General features: G+C 38.9%; 1 protein-coding gene across 2 annotated transcripts in view; it reads right to left on the minus strand.

The window, feature by feature from the left end:
- The window catches only part of LOC149150974 (thylakoid lumenal 15.0 kDa protein 2, chloroplastic-like), a 136,014-nt gene extending 116,105 nt beyond the window's left edge, over positions 1 to 19,909 (minus strand). For both annotated transcript variants that reach the window (XR_016262377.1, XM_089438745.1), the window contains exon 1: positions 19,493 to 19,909. Coding sequence is in view for 1 of the 2 variants with exons in the window: in XM_089438745.1 (XP_089294871.1) it covers positions 19,493 to 19,778 (286 nt within the window). In the remaining variant the exon portion in view is untranslated. The remainder of the gene's footprint in view (positions 1 to 19,492) is intronic.
- Between the last annotated feature and the right edge of the window lie 996 nt (positions 19,910 to 20,905).

The following is a 20,905-nucleotide window of genomic DNA, read 5'->3' on the forward strand; positions in this document are numbered from 1 at the left end:
AAAGTTCCATGCAAGTATCTAAGTACATGTTTTGCAGCAATCCAGTGGGCATGAAAGGGATCAATCATATGTTGACTTAAAGAGTTTACAGCAAAGCATATGTTAGGCCTAATGTTTACCAAAAACATCAAAGCATCAATGACTTGTCTATACTCCGTCAGATTTGCCAGATTAGGTCCTGCAACTTTTCCACATAATTTCTTAAATTTCATTTCCATAAGAGTATGCATGGACTTACATTCTACCATAGAAAATCTTTCAAGAAGCTTAACAACATATTTTCCTTAAGAAAGGTAAATTCCACCAAGTCTTTGCTAGACCTCTAGACCCAGAAAGCAATGCATCAAACCAAGGTCTTTCATTTCAAATTCAGAAGCTGACTCACTCTTACACTAGAGAATAAGAGGTTCTCCTCTTGTCAAAAATAAATCATCAATATACCATACCAAAATCAAAGGTTTACCTTAGACAATCTTGAAGTAGAAGTTTTGGTTTGCACTGCTTCTAGTGAAACCAAGCTTCATCAGGTAGCTATCAATGTGAGCATACGAAGCTCTTAGAGCTTGCTTCAGCCCATATAAGGTTTTCTTCAGTCTACATACATGAGTTTCCCTGTCATGCTCTTCAAAGCCTTGTGGTTGTTCCACAAAAACCTCTTCCTTAAGGAAGCCATGCAAGAAAGCGGTTTTCACGTCCATTTGGTGAAGAGTCCATCCCTAGCTAGTAGTTAAATCAACAATAGATCGAATAGTAGTATATCGAGCTATAGGTGCAAAAATATCATCATAATATATTCCCTCTTTCTGAGAGAAATCTCTAACTACAAATCTAGCTTTATATTTTTCAATACTACCATCTACACCATGTTCAATATTAAACAACTATTTTGAAGTGACAATAGATTTACCTTGAGGTCTAGGAACCACTTCCCAAACCTCATTTTGGTTGATGGACTTGTATTCTTCAGTCATGGCATCTTTCCAGACTTGTTCTTTTGCAGCTTCTTCAAAGGTGCATGGTTTTTCCTAAATGATGTTGCGCATGGCAGCAACATACCCTTGAAGCCGACTTGGCTTCTTACTTTCTCTGAACATTCCTCTTGGAGCAACATGTTGTTCAACATCTTACAAGGTATCTCTCAGCCATAGTGGTGTCTTTTTGGTAGGAGGATCATGTGGGAGACGATATAGAGGATTCATGGAACCCATGGGATTATCAACAAGCTCATTCTCAGGTTTCGATTCAGACTCAGATGCAAGCTCTTTTTCATTAACAACTTGTCTTCCAGTGATGGCAAGAGGAGGAGAGTCTCTTGCTTTTCCAAGAGATGCATCTTCATCAAATGTTACGTCTCTGCTAAACTTTATAGTTATTTGACCAAGCATATAAATTCTATAAGCTTTTGAATTATCACAATAACCAACCAACGTACATTTCTTACCTAAAGCTTCCAGTTTGTTCATTTTCTCTTTCGGGACATGGAAGTACACAGGACAGCTAAAGATTCTCAAATGACTCACCTCGGGCCTTCACCAATAAAGACTTCTTCAAGAGTCCTATTGTCTAAGGCTTGATGAGGAGTTATGTTTTCCACATAAACAACAGTATTTGCAGCTTCTCCCCATAGAAACTTTGGTAGCTTTTGTTCATGCAGCATGGCTCTAATCGCTTCCATAATGGTTTTGTTCTTCCTATCAGCCACACCATTTTGTTGTGGATTGTACAGCACAATGGTTTCTTTCTTTATTCCGACGTCTTTGCAAAGATTATTAAAATCATTGGAGGTGAACTCTCCCCCATTATCAAATCTGAAAGCTTTGATCAACTTTCCAACTTGATTTTCAATCATAGCCTTGAAATCTCTGAACATGTCAAATATTTCCCCTTTCTTTTTCAAAAAGAATATCCAAGACTTGTGAGAAAAATCATCAACAAAAATCATGAAATACAAGTAGCCACCAAAAGAAGTAATAGGCATAGGTCCACATAAATCAGAATGTATGAGATGAAATACCTAACTAGTTTTTGTTCTGCTTGAAGGGAAAGAGCTGAAACAACAAAATATTCTAATTGAGTTTTCGCTACATTATTTCTATACCTTGGATTTCTTGTTTTTTTACGATGGTCATTTCTTTGATTTCCATAAGTGTCTTTTCTATAATTAGATCTGTTTTTTAATCTAGGTGTTCTTCTTCTTTCTCTACAGTGACGAGCAAAGTGACCATGCTTTTAACAGTTAAAGCATCTAACTTTTGACATGTCTAGATTCCCTTTAAAGGAATCATTTGATTTGAAAGCAGATTTCTTTGAAAAAATGATGAGAGCCTTTATTACCTTTCTTTCTCTTGTCATAGGCTAACTCAGTAGGTTCTCCTTCTTCATGATGTAAAATTCTCCCTTTGGAGATCATTATGGTCTCCTTTTGAATACACTTTCTTAGGAGCTCATCAAATGTGGAAATAGTGTTGATATTGCTGATAGTGGTGATAAAAGTCTCCCAAACAAGAGAAAGGCCTTCAAACGCAGTGAACACCATTTCTTTGTCGGGTACAACTTCGCCAACTGATGACAGTTGATTCTTGATTTTAGTCATTCTTAGGAAGTATGCTTGAATTGTCTCTCCTTTGTTCATCTTGATGTCCTTCAACTGATTCTTCAAAACAATAATTGGTTCAAGTTATTAATTGCAAACATGTTAATTAGTTTGTCATACACTTCTTTAGCTTTCTTCAAACCAAAAACATAAGTAATGAGATGATCACTAAGAGAATCAAAGATAATTTTTCTAGCTTTGATTTCACTCCTTTTATGTTTGGATTTGACAGCAACATTTGCATTCTCTAGTGGATCATCTATTGTGCCTTCAACATACTCCAGAACTCTGTATTCTTCAAGAGTGATATCTAACATTGTTTTTTCCATGGACCAAAGTTTCAAGCATCATTTAGCTTCTGCTCTACCTTGAAGTGGGATGAAGTCATCTTGATCAAAAAACTTTGGCAACAAGTGGGGTCTTTTCAGGTGATCTCTGGTCTCCTTGGACTTGTCTTCATCGAGGCTCTGATACCATGTAAAAATCTGAAAGTTCTATGCAGAAACTTGATAATTCTTTGCAGAAAATTGAAAATTCTATGCAGAAAAATGAATGTACTTTGCAAAAAGTTGAATGTACTTTACAGAAAACTGAATGTACTTTATAGAAAACTAAATGTATTGTTTGTTCAATTTAATGTCTTTAAATTGTCAATCATAAATTGTCAACCAAGGTAGGTATATTGATGAAGTACAGGTGCACTATATGTGCTAGAAGTTATTTCTTATGTCGTTATGTTCTTGTTAGGGTCTAAACTTAAGATTAGTATGGAGATGGTGTCGTTAATTATATTAATGTCTCAATCCCTAAAGTTATCAGCTAATTTCTTAGGAGTTATTCTCTATTGAATCAGTTTATGGATGATATGAGAGTGATTCTAGATTTTACTTGTGTTAGATTGTTTTGGATTTTTGTCTTGAATTTTTATGCTGCAACTCTAATTTACCAAGTGTAAGAGAAATCTATTCTATCAAACTGTAAAGGAATACTGTCCGAATTAAATTCCTAAGGAGAAGACTCTCACTCTTTTACTTATTCAATTTCATCCAAACAAGACATTCTGAACAGCAACTACACTATGAAGTAAACACAGTTGGACTACACTAGATAAAAAGCAAATGAAATAACCATATTGTACCAGATAAAAAGAAATTCAAATAGCAGATTAAACTAGGTATAAAGCAAAGGGAAGTGCTCATGCATATAATGATTCACTGGCGAACTCATCATACTGCATTTCTTCACACAAAAAACAAAATATTCAAGTAATGAAAGAAATCTAATTGCAATCAGTTAAAGACCTGTCACTGGTCGTAGGGACCCTCCACAAATCAGTCCATAATCTCCAATCAACGCAGCGCATACAAACATCAAACCAAGTCTATTACTTGCAAAATGAAATTTAACAAACTATTTCAAAAATTACATCATCCAGCGTGCACCAAATCACAGTGCGGCCATAGTTTTTATAATAAGTCTTTGGCATAACAACATGAGCATTTTAAGCCTAAATATCTTTATTTCAATTAAACTATATCGCTAAACCTTCGATTTGCTATTCCGAAAGCAAATCGATAAGGTTTCGATGAAACTCGGATTCTGTTCCAGCGACAATCCTGTAGTTGACTTTGGGGTTTGACCGTGATATCCTGCGATCATCTTGATGAACTAGTTCAAGGGAATAGGAAGGAATCCACTAGGGGACCATTCCTTATCCATCTGTATCCTTCGTCGCTGAGCTGGAGCTTCTGAACCTTGCAAACAATGGAGGCAGCTGCAGAAATCTGGATTAGTTGTGGAAACAGACCAATTCTATAGCCAAATGCATTCTTTAACAAAACAATAAGGTATATAGTCAAACATGAAGAAGAAGACATGTTATTGCTTGCCTTTAACAAAACCTTGCGTCTATGGCATTATTTAAGTGGTAAGTATAGGAAAAGGGAGGAAATATAAGCAAAAAGAGATGTCAAGTTAAGACAATCTTTGGACTCTACATGTATTATGTTGTTACAATTACTTAGAATGTAGATTTCTTCTTCAAAACTTTTGAGATCAACAATTGCAGATAGAACATAAATTTAAGGATCATATGAAGACAACCAAATACAAATATGAGACACCGAGATTTAGGTCCAATGACCAAGGCAAAACCCCTCAAGGGGGAAAACCCAAATGATTCTTCTTCTATTAGATTCCTTCAATTGTTCAGCAAAGTACAAAGAGAGAGAGAGGATGAGAATGAATAAAGTCACCAATGTCTGATCAACTTACAGCTGAAGTGCTCTTGCTCTTTGCTTTAAGATCTCCTCCTCTTGATCAGATCTTGTACTTCACACTTTCTCCAGCGCTTCCCTTGCTCTTGCTATTTACTTGCTCTCACACTTCTCTTGCACACACTCAACACTTTCTCTCCTTCTTCACAATGAACATGCTACACTCAACTCCAACTTGCTTTTGCTTAAATAGATGAGAAAGGAGAGGAGTTACAAAATGAATTCATGCCTTGAGCCAATAATAGGAGAATCGAATGTCATGAGGGAGTTACTTGAGGAGAAGTGTAACTCATCGCAAGGATAGAGAGAGAGGTACACTTGTATTGAGGAGTTAAAATTTGAATTAGGGGGAGAGAGAGAGAGTTACACTTAGACATGAGAGAATATTTAGTGAGAGTTACAAATTGAATTGAGTGAGAGAGTTACTTACAAGTTCATTTAATGAGGAGGAGTTACACTTTTGCCATACATCGAATTAGTGAGGGAGAGTTACATTTTCTTAAGTGTTGAGTTACTATTTTATTCCAAGAGAGAGGTTTGATTTGCCAAGTAAGAGATTGTTAATTTAATTGAATTATTCCATGTGACTATTGAGAATTCGTTTTTATTAATCCATTAAAGGTGAATGACTTTAGACTATTGTACAAATAATAGTATCATAATAATAATAATACTAGTAAGGATAAAATATTAATTCTTGACTTGTATAATCATGATTGATTTGATTTTAAAGTGGATTCCATATGTCGAAATCATCCTTGATCATTTAGACATGACTTTCTATTTTTGGAAAGTCACTTCTAAATTGAGATGTGACTTACTATTTTTGGAAAGTCATATTAGAATTGTCAGAAATGAAATTTTCTTATAGGTGGTTCAAACGGAACTGAAAGATATGAATTCTTCTAGGAGAAATTCATCCCTGAGCTGTCAAATTTTAACAAACACTGATTGCAAATTTTATCCTACATTGTTTTGTTACTTTAATTTCTGCATCTTTATTTATCCATCCTAATGAATATCGGCTAGGATGATCTCGAACCTCTAATCCAAGTTCATTGACTAGATCCGTTGTTATGAGATTAGCCTATGAACCTAAGTCGAACAAGGCATCGATCTTGGTCTTGTTGACTTATATTTTAATGTGGAAAAGCTTGGCCAACTCCTCATTTTCTTGTTGATGAAGGATACTCAATTTCACCTCCTTTTGCACTAAGGTATAGACAATTCCACATGGAAGTTGATTTCGACCTAATTGCTCGAATTTGTGGTAATAAGACCATTTTTATTCCAGTCCTTATGGTTCTTTGGGTTCAGCTCTAGATGCAATTTCCAACACTTTTGCTCTATGTGGCCATCAATGTTACATTGATTGCAAGATTGCAAGGATCCTTGCACTGATGTGCAATAGCTATTGTCTTCTTGTCCTTCCCCCCTTTGCTCTTTTTTGGGATCTTGAGTCTTTTTCTAGGTCTTCATGTTCCCCCAATTTTCCCTCTGATCTAAGCTCAAGTTGGAACCTCCATCTTCTCCAATTCCAAACTTGTTTGGTAGAGCCACCATAAGGAGGTTCATATTGCGGTTGATATCTGTGAAATGCACTTCCATCCTTGAGAATCTCTACATTGTCAGATCAAGGTTATTATAAACTGATATCTATACTATGCGGGTTAATTTCCTTAGATTCTAGATTTATTAATCAAAAATATAAAAAAGCAGAAAATAGAGAGCAATAAAATACAATCACACACCAACCACAATGAACACAAGGCATACTCTAGGAAACCATTATGAGAGAAAACCTAGCTAGAAGGTGAAGCTACTATGCTCTCTTTTTTCTGAAATGGAAATAATGCAAGCACAAAGGAGAAGGAACTCTCTATGGAGTCATCCTAGACCTGTTGCCTAATAGGCTATTACAAAATACTAACTCCCTCTATTCTCATCTCTCACTCCCACTCTTAGTCGTTCTACTCTATTTTGGAACAACACTTAAGCGGGAAAGTTTTACCCCAAAAAAATGTTATTTAAGGCCTCAAAATGACCTCGGAAGGTTTTAGACCCCAATTCTCTAAACAAGGTCCAGCGAATAAAATTGTTCCTGCAAGCTAATTCCTCCAATTTTTCCACTCTCAAACCATCAATATAGATGACAAACAATATAATGACATAATTTGGATCACAAATTGTTTCTTAACAATTGTAGAAAAAAAGCATAGTCTTGTCTACCCTTGTCAAAGCATTGGATCTTCTAGTTACTCCTCACCCCCACCTATATCATCTAGGCTATGGGTCACAGATAGTGCTAGCTGATTATTTCACATACTTATGTTGTCACATTTGCTATTGGCCTACTTTTCCAAGATACAGTGGTTTGAGATGTTGCCCCTCTTGACTATGCAAAGTTAATTCAAGGTACACCTCCACCATGCTAGTTTTTCCCAATATGATGCCCACACTAATTCATACCCCCTCACTAAGGAAGGTTTCCCTTATTGTTTTCATTCAATTGCCACTTCTAAAGAGGAAATTATCTCCAGTGAAGATGTTGTCCGACAAATCACTCTCACTAAATGCCTTCAAATTTGCATTATCCATGAAGCCAAATCTGATAATTACCATTTGCAATCGAACTCGCACCATCTCTTCTTACCTCTTATCAAGACATTTTTGTTGGCCCCCTTCACATAATATCTGATATGGCATTGATATAGTCCACACCAATGTTGCACAAAGTGGAGACGTTTTTTGGAAGCGGGGACGCGGAAGCGTCATTTCCCAAAAATCTAGGAAGTGAAGCATCTCGGAAGCATCTACTATATATATATATATATATATATATATATATATATATATATATTGCATTTATATTCAAAAAAATCATTCCAAATACCAAATTAGTTGTAGAAGACATGAAAACATGCATATTTTTACATAAATCAAGATCGATATGGCATTCATGATTCCATTGTACATCAATGATTAATTATTCGAGCATCAACCATCTAGATTCTAGCAATTATAAACATACATCATATTTTTAAGCATATCATAAAACATAAAACATTTAGAAGATAAAATCATCAAACATTCAAGTAGCTTATCTAGAAAGTGAGCAACTATCAACATGAGTCATGTCCAAAATTCAAATAATAAAGTTTACAAAATAGGCCATTTGGCCACCACCAAGACTCAAGTACACACTGAACTAGGAAGAGCAAGACAAAAAAGTTCAAATTCACAACAAGACTACAAGTCTAATCTATGAAAAAAGTAGTAAACTTTGAATATATCTACTAATCTCTCCTCCTTCCACCACGAACAAGACATGAGCCTCCACGTGGTCGCAATGAAGAAGATGGTGGCTCTGGAAGTTGTGGCAGTGGAACTGATGAAGATGAAGCATTGTTTGTTGGTGTTGAAGCATGGAACCTAAGAACCAAGGGACCGGATGGGGATGGCATCTCAACAAGATCATCATCATCATCCTAGATAAGAGCATCCTCCAATTGCTCTAATCGAAACACTCTATCCTCCAAATTGGGCTCCTCTGGATTTTTGTCCCAAACCTTAAGGTCTTTATTAGTCTTTGCATCATCACAGTAATGGGACAACAATCACAAGTTGTAGTGAACATAAACCAAGCTCTCTACCCAGTCTAAATTTAACCTGTTCCTTTTAACACTGTGGATGAAAGAATAAGAGCTCCAACACCTCTCTACAAAAGAAGTGTTTATTAACTGTGATAGCACCCACAATGCCAAAGTTTGTAGAAGTGGAGTAGCACCTCCACGCATGTTCCACCACTCAAGAGAAGAAAATGTCTCTCAATCTCTCATTGCATTCATGCTCCCAAATGGACCTATACTAAGTGCATAGTTGCTCAATTGTTTCCATACCATGGCAACCTCCTCCTCATCAGGGACTAATTTATCCAATTCTTTCATATAACCAAATAGAAACTCTGGATCTAGGTGTGGTTTTCTCCTACTCGCCCTCCACCCCCCAGGTGCTAGTGTTGAAAGCCATGATGGATGATAGTATTTAGTGTTGATTTTTGTGTAGCTTGGGAGGTACTCAAAGCCCTAGTGTTCGAGGGTTGGAGGTCAAAGCGCCCCAAGTAGGCTTGTGGGCTTAGAACCCAAGCCTAGGGTTTTGCACCCATAGATGTTTGGGCCAAAACTGTGACGAGTTTTCGACATGTGATGGATGAGGATGATAGCTCTCGCGAGACGATTCTAACGCAATGAAAATCATCTGATTCTGAGTTGTCGTTGAGGAGATATGAATTTTTGAAGGTTAATGATGGGTTTGCACTTGTATGTCAAGGTTGACCTAAGGAGCTTTAGGCATGTGACAAGTTGTGGAAGCCCCTAGATCATGATGTTTTGGAGCCCCTCTCTTTAGTATAAATAGAGGGTGATGTAGAGGCTTAAAGGGTATCCATTTGTGCAACACATTCTCAAAAGGAAGACTCGTTGGAGGAGGATTCTCTTGTGCCCTAGCCGCAACAATAAGGAGGAAGGAACAACATGGAAGGAGGGACTGTCTTAAGGGTCCAAGCTTGCTGTTTTGGGGGTCTGAGTTGCTGGTAGAGGGGCGAGGTCCCTTGGAGGAAGGCCGAGACTGCTGGGAGTATTGCGGACTGTTTTAGGGCCAATATGGGGGTTGTTTTGGTGGGTTGTAGGAGAGCCGCAGCTAGTTGAGGTAGGCCGCAGGCCTAGCCTCCCAAAACAAGCCTAAAGTTGGGTTGTTAAGGGATGCCAATTGCCCAGAACAGCAGCCCACAAAGAAGGTGTACCTCCTGGCCTAGGCCGCAGCAAAGAGAGGGTTGTCAAGTCGGTTTATGAAGGGAAGTTGCAGCATGCACTTGCCCTAACCAGGACAGCAATACAGCAGTATTGCAATAGCATGGGAATGTGCGTTGGATCCATGTTCTTGGATCAGTTTGGATCAGTCTACATTGCAGATTGTTGGGAGCCATTTGTTGGAGTTTCCTTGGGCTTGAAGGAACTCCAACTAGGAGCAGATCCTGCTATGGAGTGATGTAGGTGTCCTAGTGTGGACAGAGTTGTTGCAACCTGTGGAAGCCAAGGAGGTAGGGCTAACGTGGCATGTTAGAAGCCCTAACCAGTGGGTAGTTTCACAGTGAAGTTTGGAGCCTAGATTTGTGCAATAACTCCTCTATTGCAGAGCAAAGGGCGGATGTGGAGAAGTCTGTGGGCAGATGTGTGTAAGGGTCTCCTAGGTGTTAGGATGCCCTAACTAAGTGCAGATGCTATAGTATGGACTTGGTCACTCATGGACTGTTGGAGGGCAGCATGAGAGTGGACCAAGTGTGAACATGGATTGGGCACTTATGGTATGTTGGAGGATAGCATGATAGTGTCCAAGTTGAACCCGGTGAGAAACACCTTGATGGACAAAGGTAGTTGCGAGAGAGGCAGTTGATGAGCTCAAGGGTCTGATCAACTAGGAGCAGTTTGTGTGCAAATTCCTTAACCCCGGGAATTCCTACTGTAGCATTGATGATATTTCTTCTACTTGTTAGGTTTACATGAACAAGTTATTTGCAGTTTCCTACAACAAACATCGAAATACATACACTGTAGCCTACACCATTTAGATAATATGTCGAAACAAGAAACTGAACAATAGAGAAAGATACACACAAATGACATAATTGCTTTTGGACAAACGTCCTCGGAAAAACCCAATGCAAGAAAACCGGTGTAGCAGATCTGAGGGTTTTATTATTAAGCAAAAGTATTTTTTAATACAATTGTTGGATGCCCTCCCGGCAATCTAGTTACAAAGAAAATCACCTGGCAGAAGAAATTAGTGAGATTACCTCACTCTACACTAGAAGTCCCTGTTGATCCAGTGGCTGAACCACGAGTTCCCCAACTACTTTTGCATTGCCCCTATGTCAGCCTCTACGGCCCTGCATCAACTCAACTGGGAATCGATTTGCCCTCAAAAGCCTATTCCATCTCTCCCGGCTCATAAACGTCAGCTTCCTCAACAAACTCAGACTTCTGCACTAGAAGCTACAACGTTGTTCTGCATGAGCCCTTCCTGGCTCTGCGTCACCCTCTCTACCCTCTACGCTGCCTCCTTTGTGTGTTTCTCTGCCCCTCTGCTGAGTATTCTTGGCTTCGAAGAAGATCCTCCAGCCAAAACTCTCTCTGCCCCTCTCTGCGTGATCACTACAAATCATTGCGTTGCCTCTAGCTTTAGCAATTCGATCTAACTAATCAACTCTCTGTGTGTCTTCCAAATGACCCTCAATCCTCCTTAAATAATCTTCTCGTTGACATTCAACAGCCTAGATTAGAAGCTAATCAATGGCTAAGATCATTTCTGCTTGATCCTCGTCTTCTTCTAGAAGTTACACCCACAGTTAGATTAATACCCATTAATTATTTTAATTTCCTAAGTTTAGACTTAGGGTCCTATTAAAAATAATTAATTATTTTAATAAATTGTTTCTGGGTGGAATTTCCCAAAACGCTTTCTGGGTTCTTTGGAATACATGTGCCTAAATCTCCCTGCAAAATTTGAGACTTAGAGCACATCCGATGCTACCAGAAATCAACACTCCCTCTTAGCGAGGAATGTGCTCTAGCAATGCCTCCAACTGAAGCATCACCTTGACTTCATAACATCGTATTCTGCATTGTTGATGTCTGACATGTTGTCCACCAACCACTGTGCAAATGTTGCATCTGTACTATTGTTGACCCTGCCACTATCAACACCGCATCTGTACTATTGCTGACCCTGCCACTATCAACACCGCATCTGTACTACAACTCCCTCTGAATTTTTGCATCTGTGTGGTTGTTGACACTGCCACTGCCAACTTACCCTGCACTGCAAACTGCTACTGCTACTGCATGAGCAACGGAAAAACATCCCAAAATTTCTGAACTAGTGTTCAGCATAGATGCATCTTGATGTTGAAGATATGACTGTTGCTAGTCCTATGATATCCGACTAAATCCATTGCGTTGTTGCTGCTACTGCATTGTGCCTCCCTGCACTGCTGCAACTCTGCACTACACTGCTCAGACTTGGCGTTCTAGCCACTGCATTTGTCGCTCCAACACTCCTATGCACCATCGACACTTGGTCCATCCTGCAACTACTGATCAGGGCACCCGTAGCAAGGTATTGATCTAAGTGGTGGACTCCTCAAGGATCTTGCCCATTTGTAGCTCTTTCGAACTACAGCTCCAAATCAACCCACCTCCCTCCTAGAGGTATCTCGGCTTTCATGATGAACTCCTCCTCTTCAATCTTTGCAGGTGCAGCCTTCGGATCATGCTTCTCATCTTTGTCCTTCTTCCTGAGAGGAGACTGTGTTGCGTAGTGACCCATTTCACCACACCTAAAGCATTTGATCTTCGAGACGTCCTTCTTCCGCCTTCACCGCTCCTACTACCCCTTTGATGCAAGGGCTGCATTCTCATCCTCCTCCTTGGACTTCGACCCACTGCTACTGCTTCCGTCAAGTTTACACTTGACCAAGTCTCTCCTCAGCTCCTCTTGCTTGAGAGTTGCCCACATACTATCTCAGTCTGACAAAGTTGCTCTGCCCACGATGCTCTGGACAAAGACTTGACACTCTTCTGAGACCGATTTTAGGGTGAGTCTCACCATCTCGGAACCTTGAGGTGTAGACCCCACAGCTGCTAACTCATCACCGGTCTCCTGAAGCTTCGTGAGGAACAGATCTATGCGCTCCCCCTTTTGCATTTGTGCAAATCTCATTTTCTGCTCTAAGTACATCTTTCGTTGCTCGGAAGATCCTTGATACAGCGTAGACAATGCATCCCACATCTCCTTAGTAGTCCCTCTACTAGCAATGTGACAGACTACATGATCCTTCACTCCGTCGAGAATCATTGTCTTTGCCTTTGCCATTTTTGCCTTGTACTTCTTCAGTGGATCTACATTTGCAGGCTCAGCCACCACGCTGTCGACATAGGTCTTGAGAGCATGCTTATCTAGAAGGAATGACATTCTTTCCTTCTAGATGACGTAGTTGGATGCTGCATCCAACCTGTCCTGATCTCTCAGCCCACTGGTTGCCATCTCTGCCACGAAAATGTCGAACTACTCCTCTCTGCTTCCCACTGCTACTGCTCAGCCAATAAGAAAACGAACTTCTTGGCGGGAAGTCTACTAAGGAAAAATTCCCTCACTGTGCTTCTCTTCTCCCTTCTGACATCTTTCTACCCAACAAAACGGCCTGCAGAAAAACTGCGTCCCACCATCTCTTCCTTACGTTGAGGCTGCAACGTTGCTCCCTCTGCCACGGCAAAATTTTGACTAGAATCCCTTCCTCTCTGTCAACTCACTCAGAGAGAAATTGCGTCGAAATTTAGCCCTCCGGCTTGGACTGCACAAACCCCTCTCGGGATTCGAACGGCTGCCTCCTGCAATGATTGTGATCTCTTTCTCCGCTGAGCGCTAGGTTCTCTGGCACTATTCTTCTCGCTTCACTTGCACTACTCTGATACCATGTGAAAATTCCTTAACGCTGGGAATTCCTACTGCAACATTGATGATATTTCTTCTACTTGTTAGATTTACATGAACAAGTTATTTGCAATTTCCTACAGAAAACATCAAAATACATACACTGTAGCCTACACCATTAAAATAATATGCCAAAACAAGAAACTGAACAATAGAGAAAGATGCACACAAATGACACAGTTGTTTTTGGACAAACATCCCCGGAAAAACCCAATGCGGGAAAACGGTGCAGCAAATCTGAGGGTTTTATTATTAAGCAGAAGTATTTATGAATACAATCGTTGGATGCCCTCCTGGCAATCCAGTTACAGAGAAAATCACTTGGCAAAAGAAATTAGTGAGATTACCTCACTCTACAATGCAAGTCCCGGTTGATCCAACAACTGAACCAAGAGTTCCCCAGCTACTTTTGCGCTGCCCCTACGTGGGCCTTGCGTCAGCCTCTACGGCCCTGTGTCAACTCAAATGGGAATCGATTTGCCCTCAGAAGCCCATTCCAACCCTCTTGGTTCATAAATGTCAGCTTCCTCAACAAACTCGAACTTTTGCACTAGAAGCTACTATGTTGTTCTGCGTGAGCCCTTCTTGGCTCTACGTCACCCTCTCTGCCCTCTAAGCTGCCTCCTTTGTGTGTCTCTTTGCCTCTCTGCTGAATATTCTTGGCTCCGGAGAAGATCCTCCAGCCAAAACTCTCTACCCCTCTCTGCGTGGTCACTACAAATCATTGCACTGCCTCTAGCTTCAGCAATTCGATCTGACTGATCAACTCTCTCTGTGTCTTCCAAATGACCTCAAGCCTCCTTAAATAATCTTCTCGTTGACATTCGACGGCCCAAATTAGAAGCTAATCAATGGCTAAGATCATTTTTGTTTGATCCTCACCTTCTTTTAGAAGTTACACCCACAATTAAATTAATACCCATTAATTATTTTAATTTCCTAAGTTTAGACTTAGAGTCCTATTAAAAATAATTAATTATTTTAATAAAATTGTTTTTAGGTGGAATTTCCCAAAACACTTTCTGGGTTCTTTGGAATACATGTGCCTTGCCTCCCTGCAAAATTTGAGACTTAGAGCACATTCGATGCTAACAGAAATCAACAGTTTGTGGAGCCCAAGACTTGTGTGTGGAGAAGGACATCTACAGCAGAAGATGGGCAGTTCTCGTAGCCCGTGTTCATTGTGGGAGATGGACATCTTGCAGTGCTAGGTGGCAGCCCTCCATGCACTATGTTGGTCTTCATCGGTGCAGTGCAGGAAGACCATAGTGGGCTAAAGTCCCTGAGTAGCTGAGGAGCAACAGTGGGCAGTTGAGAGTTGTTCACAAGTGGAGCTGTGAACAACTCGACAGGAGTCTCAATGTGTTGTGGCCTTGATGGAATAAGGCACAACTAGAGAGCAGATTGGATAGCTGAGATTCAGTGGCCAGATGGACTTGGAGCATTGATAGAGGCAAGAGCTGCAGATCAGGAGTCGAAGGACCAGGCAGGTACAGGGTATGACCGAGGGGAGCTGAGAGAGTCGACTTCATCATCCAGATGGTCAGAGTATCTTGTTGAGGGTAGATTGGTCATCGATGGACTGACACCAAGCCCCAGTTTGTATCTTGTACTAGTGGATGTATGAGGGCCATTATCCTTGGTATGGGAGCCTTAGGCTATTGTATTATATGTTTAATATAACGAAGTTGGGTTGAAAATCGTAAAAAGTTGTCTATATTCTATGCATGTGTGATTTACTGTTGTTTATATTCCGTTGTGCAAATTAGTATCATTGAGATTCTTGGTTTGGTAGCGTCAGAGATTTTAAGATTCTATCCTAGATCCAAGGTCATGGAAATTCAACATTTAGGTGTCAGAACATATGCTAAGGCATGCAATGGAACGTTTAGCATATCCCATTGCTTTTCCACCTCTACATGAATATAATTGTACAAGGTAATATTTCTAGGCTTGACACTGTCTTTAATCTGCCCCAACATGTTATCCATTTGCTCATACACCTCCCCAATTATTGGCTGATCTGAATCTGCAAACTTGATCATGTAATAAATTGGTTTGGTGAATTGCAAAACATATTTAATCTGTGACCAAAAGTAACTATCAAGAATAGTGTCCTTGGCTACATTAGCACCATCTCTATCAGTGTTAATTTCCTCCCATGATTCAGAGGTCACCATATTAGTTAAAGCTTGTCTCACCTTCACTAGCCGCCTAAAGGTGAGGTAATAACTTGCAAATCTTGTTTTTGCAAGTTTAAGCAACTGCAACTTGGAGTAAGTGCCATAAAAGTAGTTTACCCTTGTATGCCCTGTGATAAATTTAATGAGTTGCTTCCCTCTCTTGTAAAGCTCATTAATCCATCCACATTCTTTATGCTTCACAATATCATGCATCAAAAGGTTCAATGTGTGCACCAAGCACCTAGACCAAAAGATGTGTGGATGAGTACGCTCAATAATTTTTCCTGTTGCCTTACAATTTGTTGCATTATCAGTGATCACTTGAACCACATTATTAGGACCAACATCTTTGATTGATTGCAATAGGAGATCTGCAATGTTTTGGGAAGTTGCACTAATGGAGGAGGAGTCATGACATGTAATAAATATTGCACCACTAGCAGAAACACCAAGAACATTTATCAAATGTTGGTTTCTAACATTTGTCCACCCATCTAATACAATGGATACCCCACAATCCACCCACTCATTTGTAAAACATGTCAAAGCTCTTTGAACCTTTGCTTTTTCTCTTTCTAATAGCATTGTTTTAGCTTTCTCATAGTTGGGGCTCTTGTATCTTTTTGGGACTTCATTGATGGCCTTAACCATATCATGCCAATAGGGAGAGCGATGCACATTGAATGGTACACCACAAGCACAAAGAAACCAGACCATCTTTCCATCCACATCATCCCTCCCAGCAACATTTAGGAAATCCCCTATTATTCTTCTACTTCCGGAGGTTGCAAAAGTACCAAAAGGAGATGAGCTACCAAATCTAGAGATTGCACTTGAATCAGAATGTGTTTTTTTCTTGTTTTTTTGTTGGGCAGTCTCCTCTATTTGGATGTATTTTCTTCTTTGTTCAGCTGAAACGTTTGGGCACATTTCAATCCCCACAACACCCTTTTTGTCATCACTCTCCAACACCCCACAAAGATGCCTCCTCACACGAGTATATGAACCATTATATGGTTTTCCTCCATGACAACCATGAGGGCACAAAAACTTGTAGCTTACACCACTTTTCCCCCTTCCAGTTTAGTCACATAATTCCACAAGGGTGTCAATGCAGCTTTTCCCTCTAGCATTTCAGTGTTCTCTTCATCCCCTTCCTCTTCAAACCCTTCCTCCTCATCATACATTGGGTCACTCATATGAGGACCACTATCCTCTTGTTCTTCTTCCCTTCTATTGTTACTCCCCCTTGCCATCATGAAAACCAAAAGTGGAATGATACATAGAAGCCAAAAGAACACCATTTTGGAATATGAATATAAATGGACAACCTACAATGAAATGAGCAAGAAGAAAGAATGGGAAAGAGTAGGAGAGGGAGGAGAAAAAATACAAACAACAATGACAGAAAAATGAGGGAGTTTGGGGTTTGCACTTACCTCTTTAACTCTTGTAGATGGAAGTACTTCTTTACTCCTCCAAGCTCCTCCTCCTTTACTGCTCCTAGCTCCTCCTTCACTCCTCCAAGCTCCTCCTCCTTTACTACTCCTAGCTCCTCCTTCACTCCTCCAAGCTCTCCTCATGCCTTTCTTCTCCAAGCTCTCTTCTCCTCTCTTTCTCCTCTCTTCTCCAAGCTCTCTTCTCCTCTCTTCTCCAAGCTCTCCAAAAATACAAGAGTGAGGAAATGAGAGGGGGAAATGAGCTTTGTCCCCATCTAGCATTTCCCCAACTCAAGTTAAACAAAAAAATAAAAAATGAAAATGTTTTTTTTTTGGGTCGGCCAAGCGGAACCATCTGTGGGGCATTGGATCCGCTCAGGATCCGTACGGATCCGTGCCCAATCCATCGTGGATCCGACGTCGGATCTGTGGTTCGGAAATCCAAAACCGTGGATCGGGCCAGCATGGTCACGAAATTCCAAGAACCGTGATTTTCGACGCGATCCGCGGTCCCGGATTTCCGAACTGCGAATCCCCCATGGATCCATACGGGACGCAGATCCCGGTTTAGACCCGGGGAGGGCGTTTCCTACAACACTGGTCCACATTGCTCCCTAATTGTTGTTCCACGCACCACAGCCCACATTGGTTATCTCAGCATCCTCCTTAAGCTGGTATACATGACAGCATCTATATTCCTTCTGTTGAGGTGTATTCCAGCATGCAAAAATAGGGATCTACAAAAAGTAAGATGGCCATGGAATATCTTGCATTGTCCCTACACATGGTGACTACAAAATTTGGCAATATGATAACTAAGGCTCAAATTGCTCCAAAGAAGTTTGGACTGCAAGATTGGAAGTAGAGCATTGGAAATCTAGTTCAAAAGCCATGGAAGAAAAGTATCAATTCATGTTGAATAAAACAAGCGCAAACATGAAGGATGCAAAAAAGGAATTGAAAGCGAGACAAATGCAACAAAAGAAGATGCCAACTAAAATATCTTAAATGTGTTGAAAAAGAGGCTAACACAACCAAAGCAAATACACATAGATTAAGTTGTATCTTATAGTGTAAGACATGAATATGAACCTTGGGACTTTGAGAAATCACAATTAACAACCTACAATGCAAATACACAATGTTATGTTTCAAGTGTTGATATTCCAGAAGAGATGGATATGTTCAGCACCCCTGGTTATTGTAGCTTGCTATGTGTCTATGCTGGAATTGACGATTAGTTTTTTGGCATGACACCTCTCACTATGATATGTTCGATGCTCTGTTTCCCTTCTCCTTCCAGCCACGGCAGGTTGAGGACCACTATAGTTATATTGTGGGTTTTCATGGATTTGTTCGCTAGCTACTTCTCTTCTAGGTTATATACGATTTTCAAGGTCACGGACTGGATGAAAAAGACACTAACGAGTAACGACTACTTACATGTTTCCGGAATTGGTTTCTGCATTCTATTTGCATTAAATGCATGAGTCTGGAGTGAAAAAGTCTTCTAGTGCTGTAACTTTTGACATGTAGCCTAGTTTCTCAGTAATCATTGTTAGCATATTTCCGTTTGGCATCGTTTTCATTGAGCAGTCCACAAGTTGCAGACAGTCAGTATTTAAATGGCAACGAATCCAAGATCACATTCCAGTTGGTATAACACCTCTCTTAAATTGGGAGAGGACAGTGGGGACACTGTCCACTTAAACCAGGTGGAAATGGTGCAGAATGGGAAGGTGAAGTTGAGTATAATAATTCAGAACGGCTATTAGAGATAAATAATTAATGAGCCAGATAGAAAATATATTATAACAAATAGAGAGACAAGCTCAAAGTGAACTCTTCCCTTTTTATGTGGAATGTCACTATATGAATGAGGCCAATTGGTACGTAGAAACTTGAAAGAAGTTTCTAGTGAATGCAAAAAAGCATTCTCCTTCCGTTTTCTGTTTTGGGTTCTATTTCATACCAGTATCAATGGCAGGCAGTGGTTATATTGTAACTTACAAGATGGCAATTTATGCGAACTTGATATATGCACCCTCGAGCTTCGTAACCTTGAGCAGCATTTCGGACTCGGTTTTATATGGGTTATTATTCAATTTTTAGAGATTCTAAATATTCCCATCCATTATACAAACACGTTGAAGTCACAATAGGTCTTCAAAATTACAAATATAAAGGATTAATTTCCCAAAAGGAGTCCTCATGTGCACCCAGAATCGAGCATAGGAAAATTTAAGCTAAATGGTAGAGCACCTGGGAGGACTTTTCACAGTAATGCTGCATGACAACGATTTGCATGGTTTGGGGAGAACAAAACAATTGAATTACCATCCTAAATAAGAGGAGAATAACAAAGGGTTTGCCAGGGAAGATATGAAACAATTGCAAATGTTTAAATTAAGGCATTTCGACCATCATTGAGGCTTAAGATGCAGAGGAAAGTACCGCAGAAAGATATGGAGAGACTCAAAGTCCCCACAATCACAGCATTTGCCAGAATATACCGATTCGCTGACACCCAATTTCCAATAGCGCTGCCTATATGCGCTCTGACGCCAATTTGAAGCGCGTTTCTCCGAGAAAATTGTAATGACGATGGCCCTATTCCTCCTTTTCTGTCCACGAACTTCGACTGTTTGAAAGGATATGAAGATGAGAAAAAAAGAGGCGAAGACACTCTTGCATTTGCATAATATGTGTTGAGCAATGGCAACCCCACCAGCGCCATCATATCCACTGCTGCTTCTGGTTCTGATTACTTGGTTTTTTACATCCAAAGATGCCAGAATATTGATTTCAAAATATTCACAGTAGCCATATTTTACACTAGATAACTGTATATGTAGCTAGATAATTTAGATAATCTAGAAGTGTCAGGTTTGCATTTTCAGCTATTTAATTTTAATGTTTTAAACTCATATTTTGTGTAATACTTTACACTAGATAACTATATATGTATTTAGATAATATAGAGACTCGGGTTTGTATTTTCCAATATATACTTCTAATTTTTTCAAATCATATTTTGTGTAATTACTAATCATGTTTATATGGTATATTATAATTTATATGTTTAATTTGTAACCCGCTATATTATAATTGTAAATGGTATTTAATTATATATATGAAATTAAAGTTTTATATTATTAAAAATATATAATTTAATTAGAGACAAGTTTACTTTATTTAATATAAATTCATTTTATTTTTAATTTTATTAAATTTAAAAAAAAAAAATCAAAATCAAAATTTATTATTTTTATTTTTATTAAATTAAAAAAAAAAAAAAAAAAATTGTAAATGTTTAAGAGATTGAATAAGTCTTTACACTTAATAAATTTAAAATTAAGATAAGTATATATTAATTCCTAATAATATTATTTATATTTATATAAATTTCACATCTTTATATATAAAAATATTTTTAATTTTCATTTTATTAAAATTTTAATTATATGTGTGGAGTTACCATTTTTCTTTTCCACAAATTTTTTTTATTTCTTTTAATAACAGTGATTATATAAAATATAAATTGGGAAAAAATTATTATGAATATTAAAAACTAATTAAATTTAAATATGACATTCTCAAATATAATAATTATCAATTATTATTTTAATTTATATTGTAAAATTGGTTTTAATTTATAGCTTCTATATATATATATATAAATTGAATTGGGTTACAATTATGGCCACTGTCACCACTGACACCTCTTCGGGGCCTAACATTGAACCATATATATATATATATTCTTATTTCTAACTATATAGTTTATTATGTTTATTCATTAAAGTTATTAAGCTTTTATGTATTATATGCTCTAAAATGTCATAGTTATGAATCATTTTTATTCAA

This window comes from Pinus tabuliformis, chromosome 9, assembly GCF_031772625.1.
Source record: "Pinus tabuliformis cultivar Carrire ecotype Pingquan chromosome 9, CPIR1, whole genome shotgun sequence".
Classification (NCBI taxonomy): Eukaryota; Viridiplantae; Streptophyta; class Pinopsida; order Pinales; family Pinaceae; genus Pinus; species Pinus tabuliformis.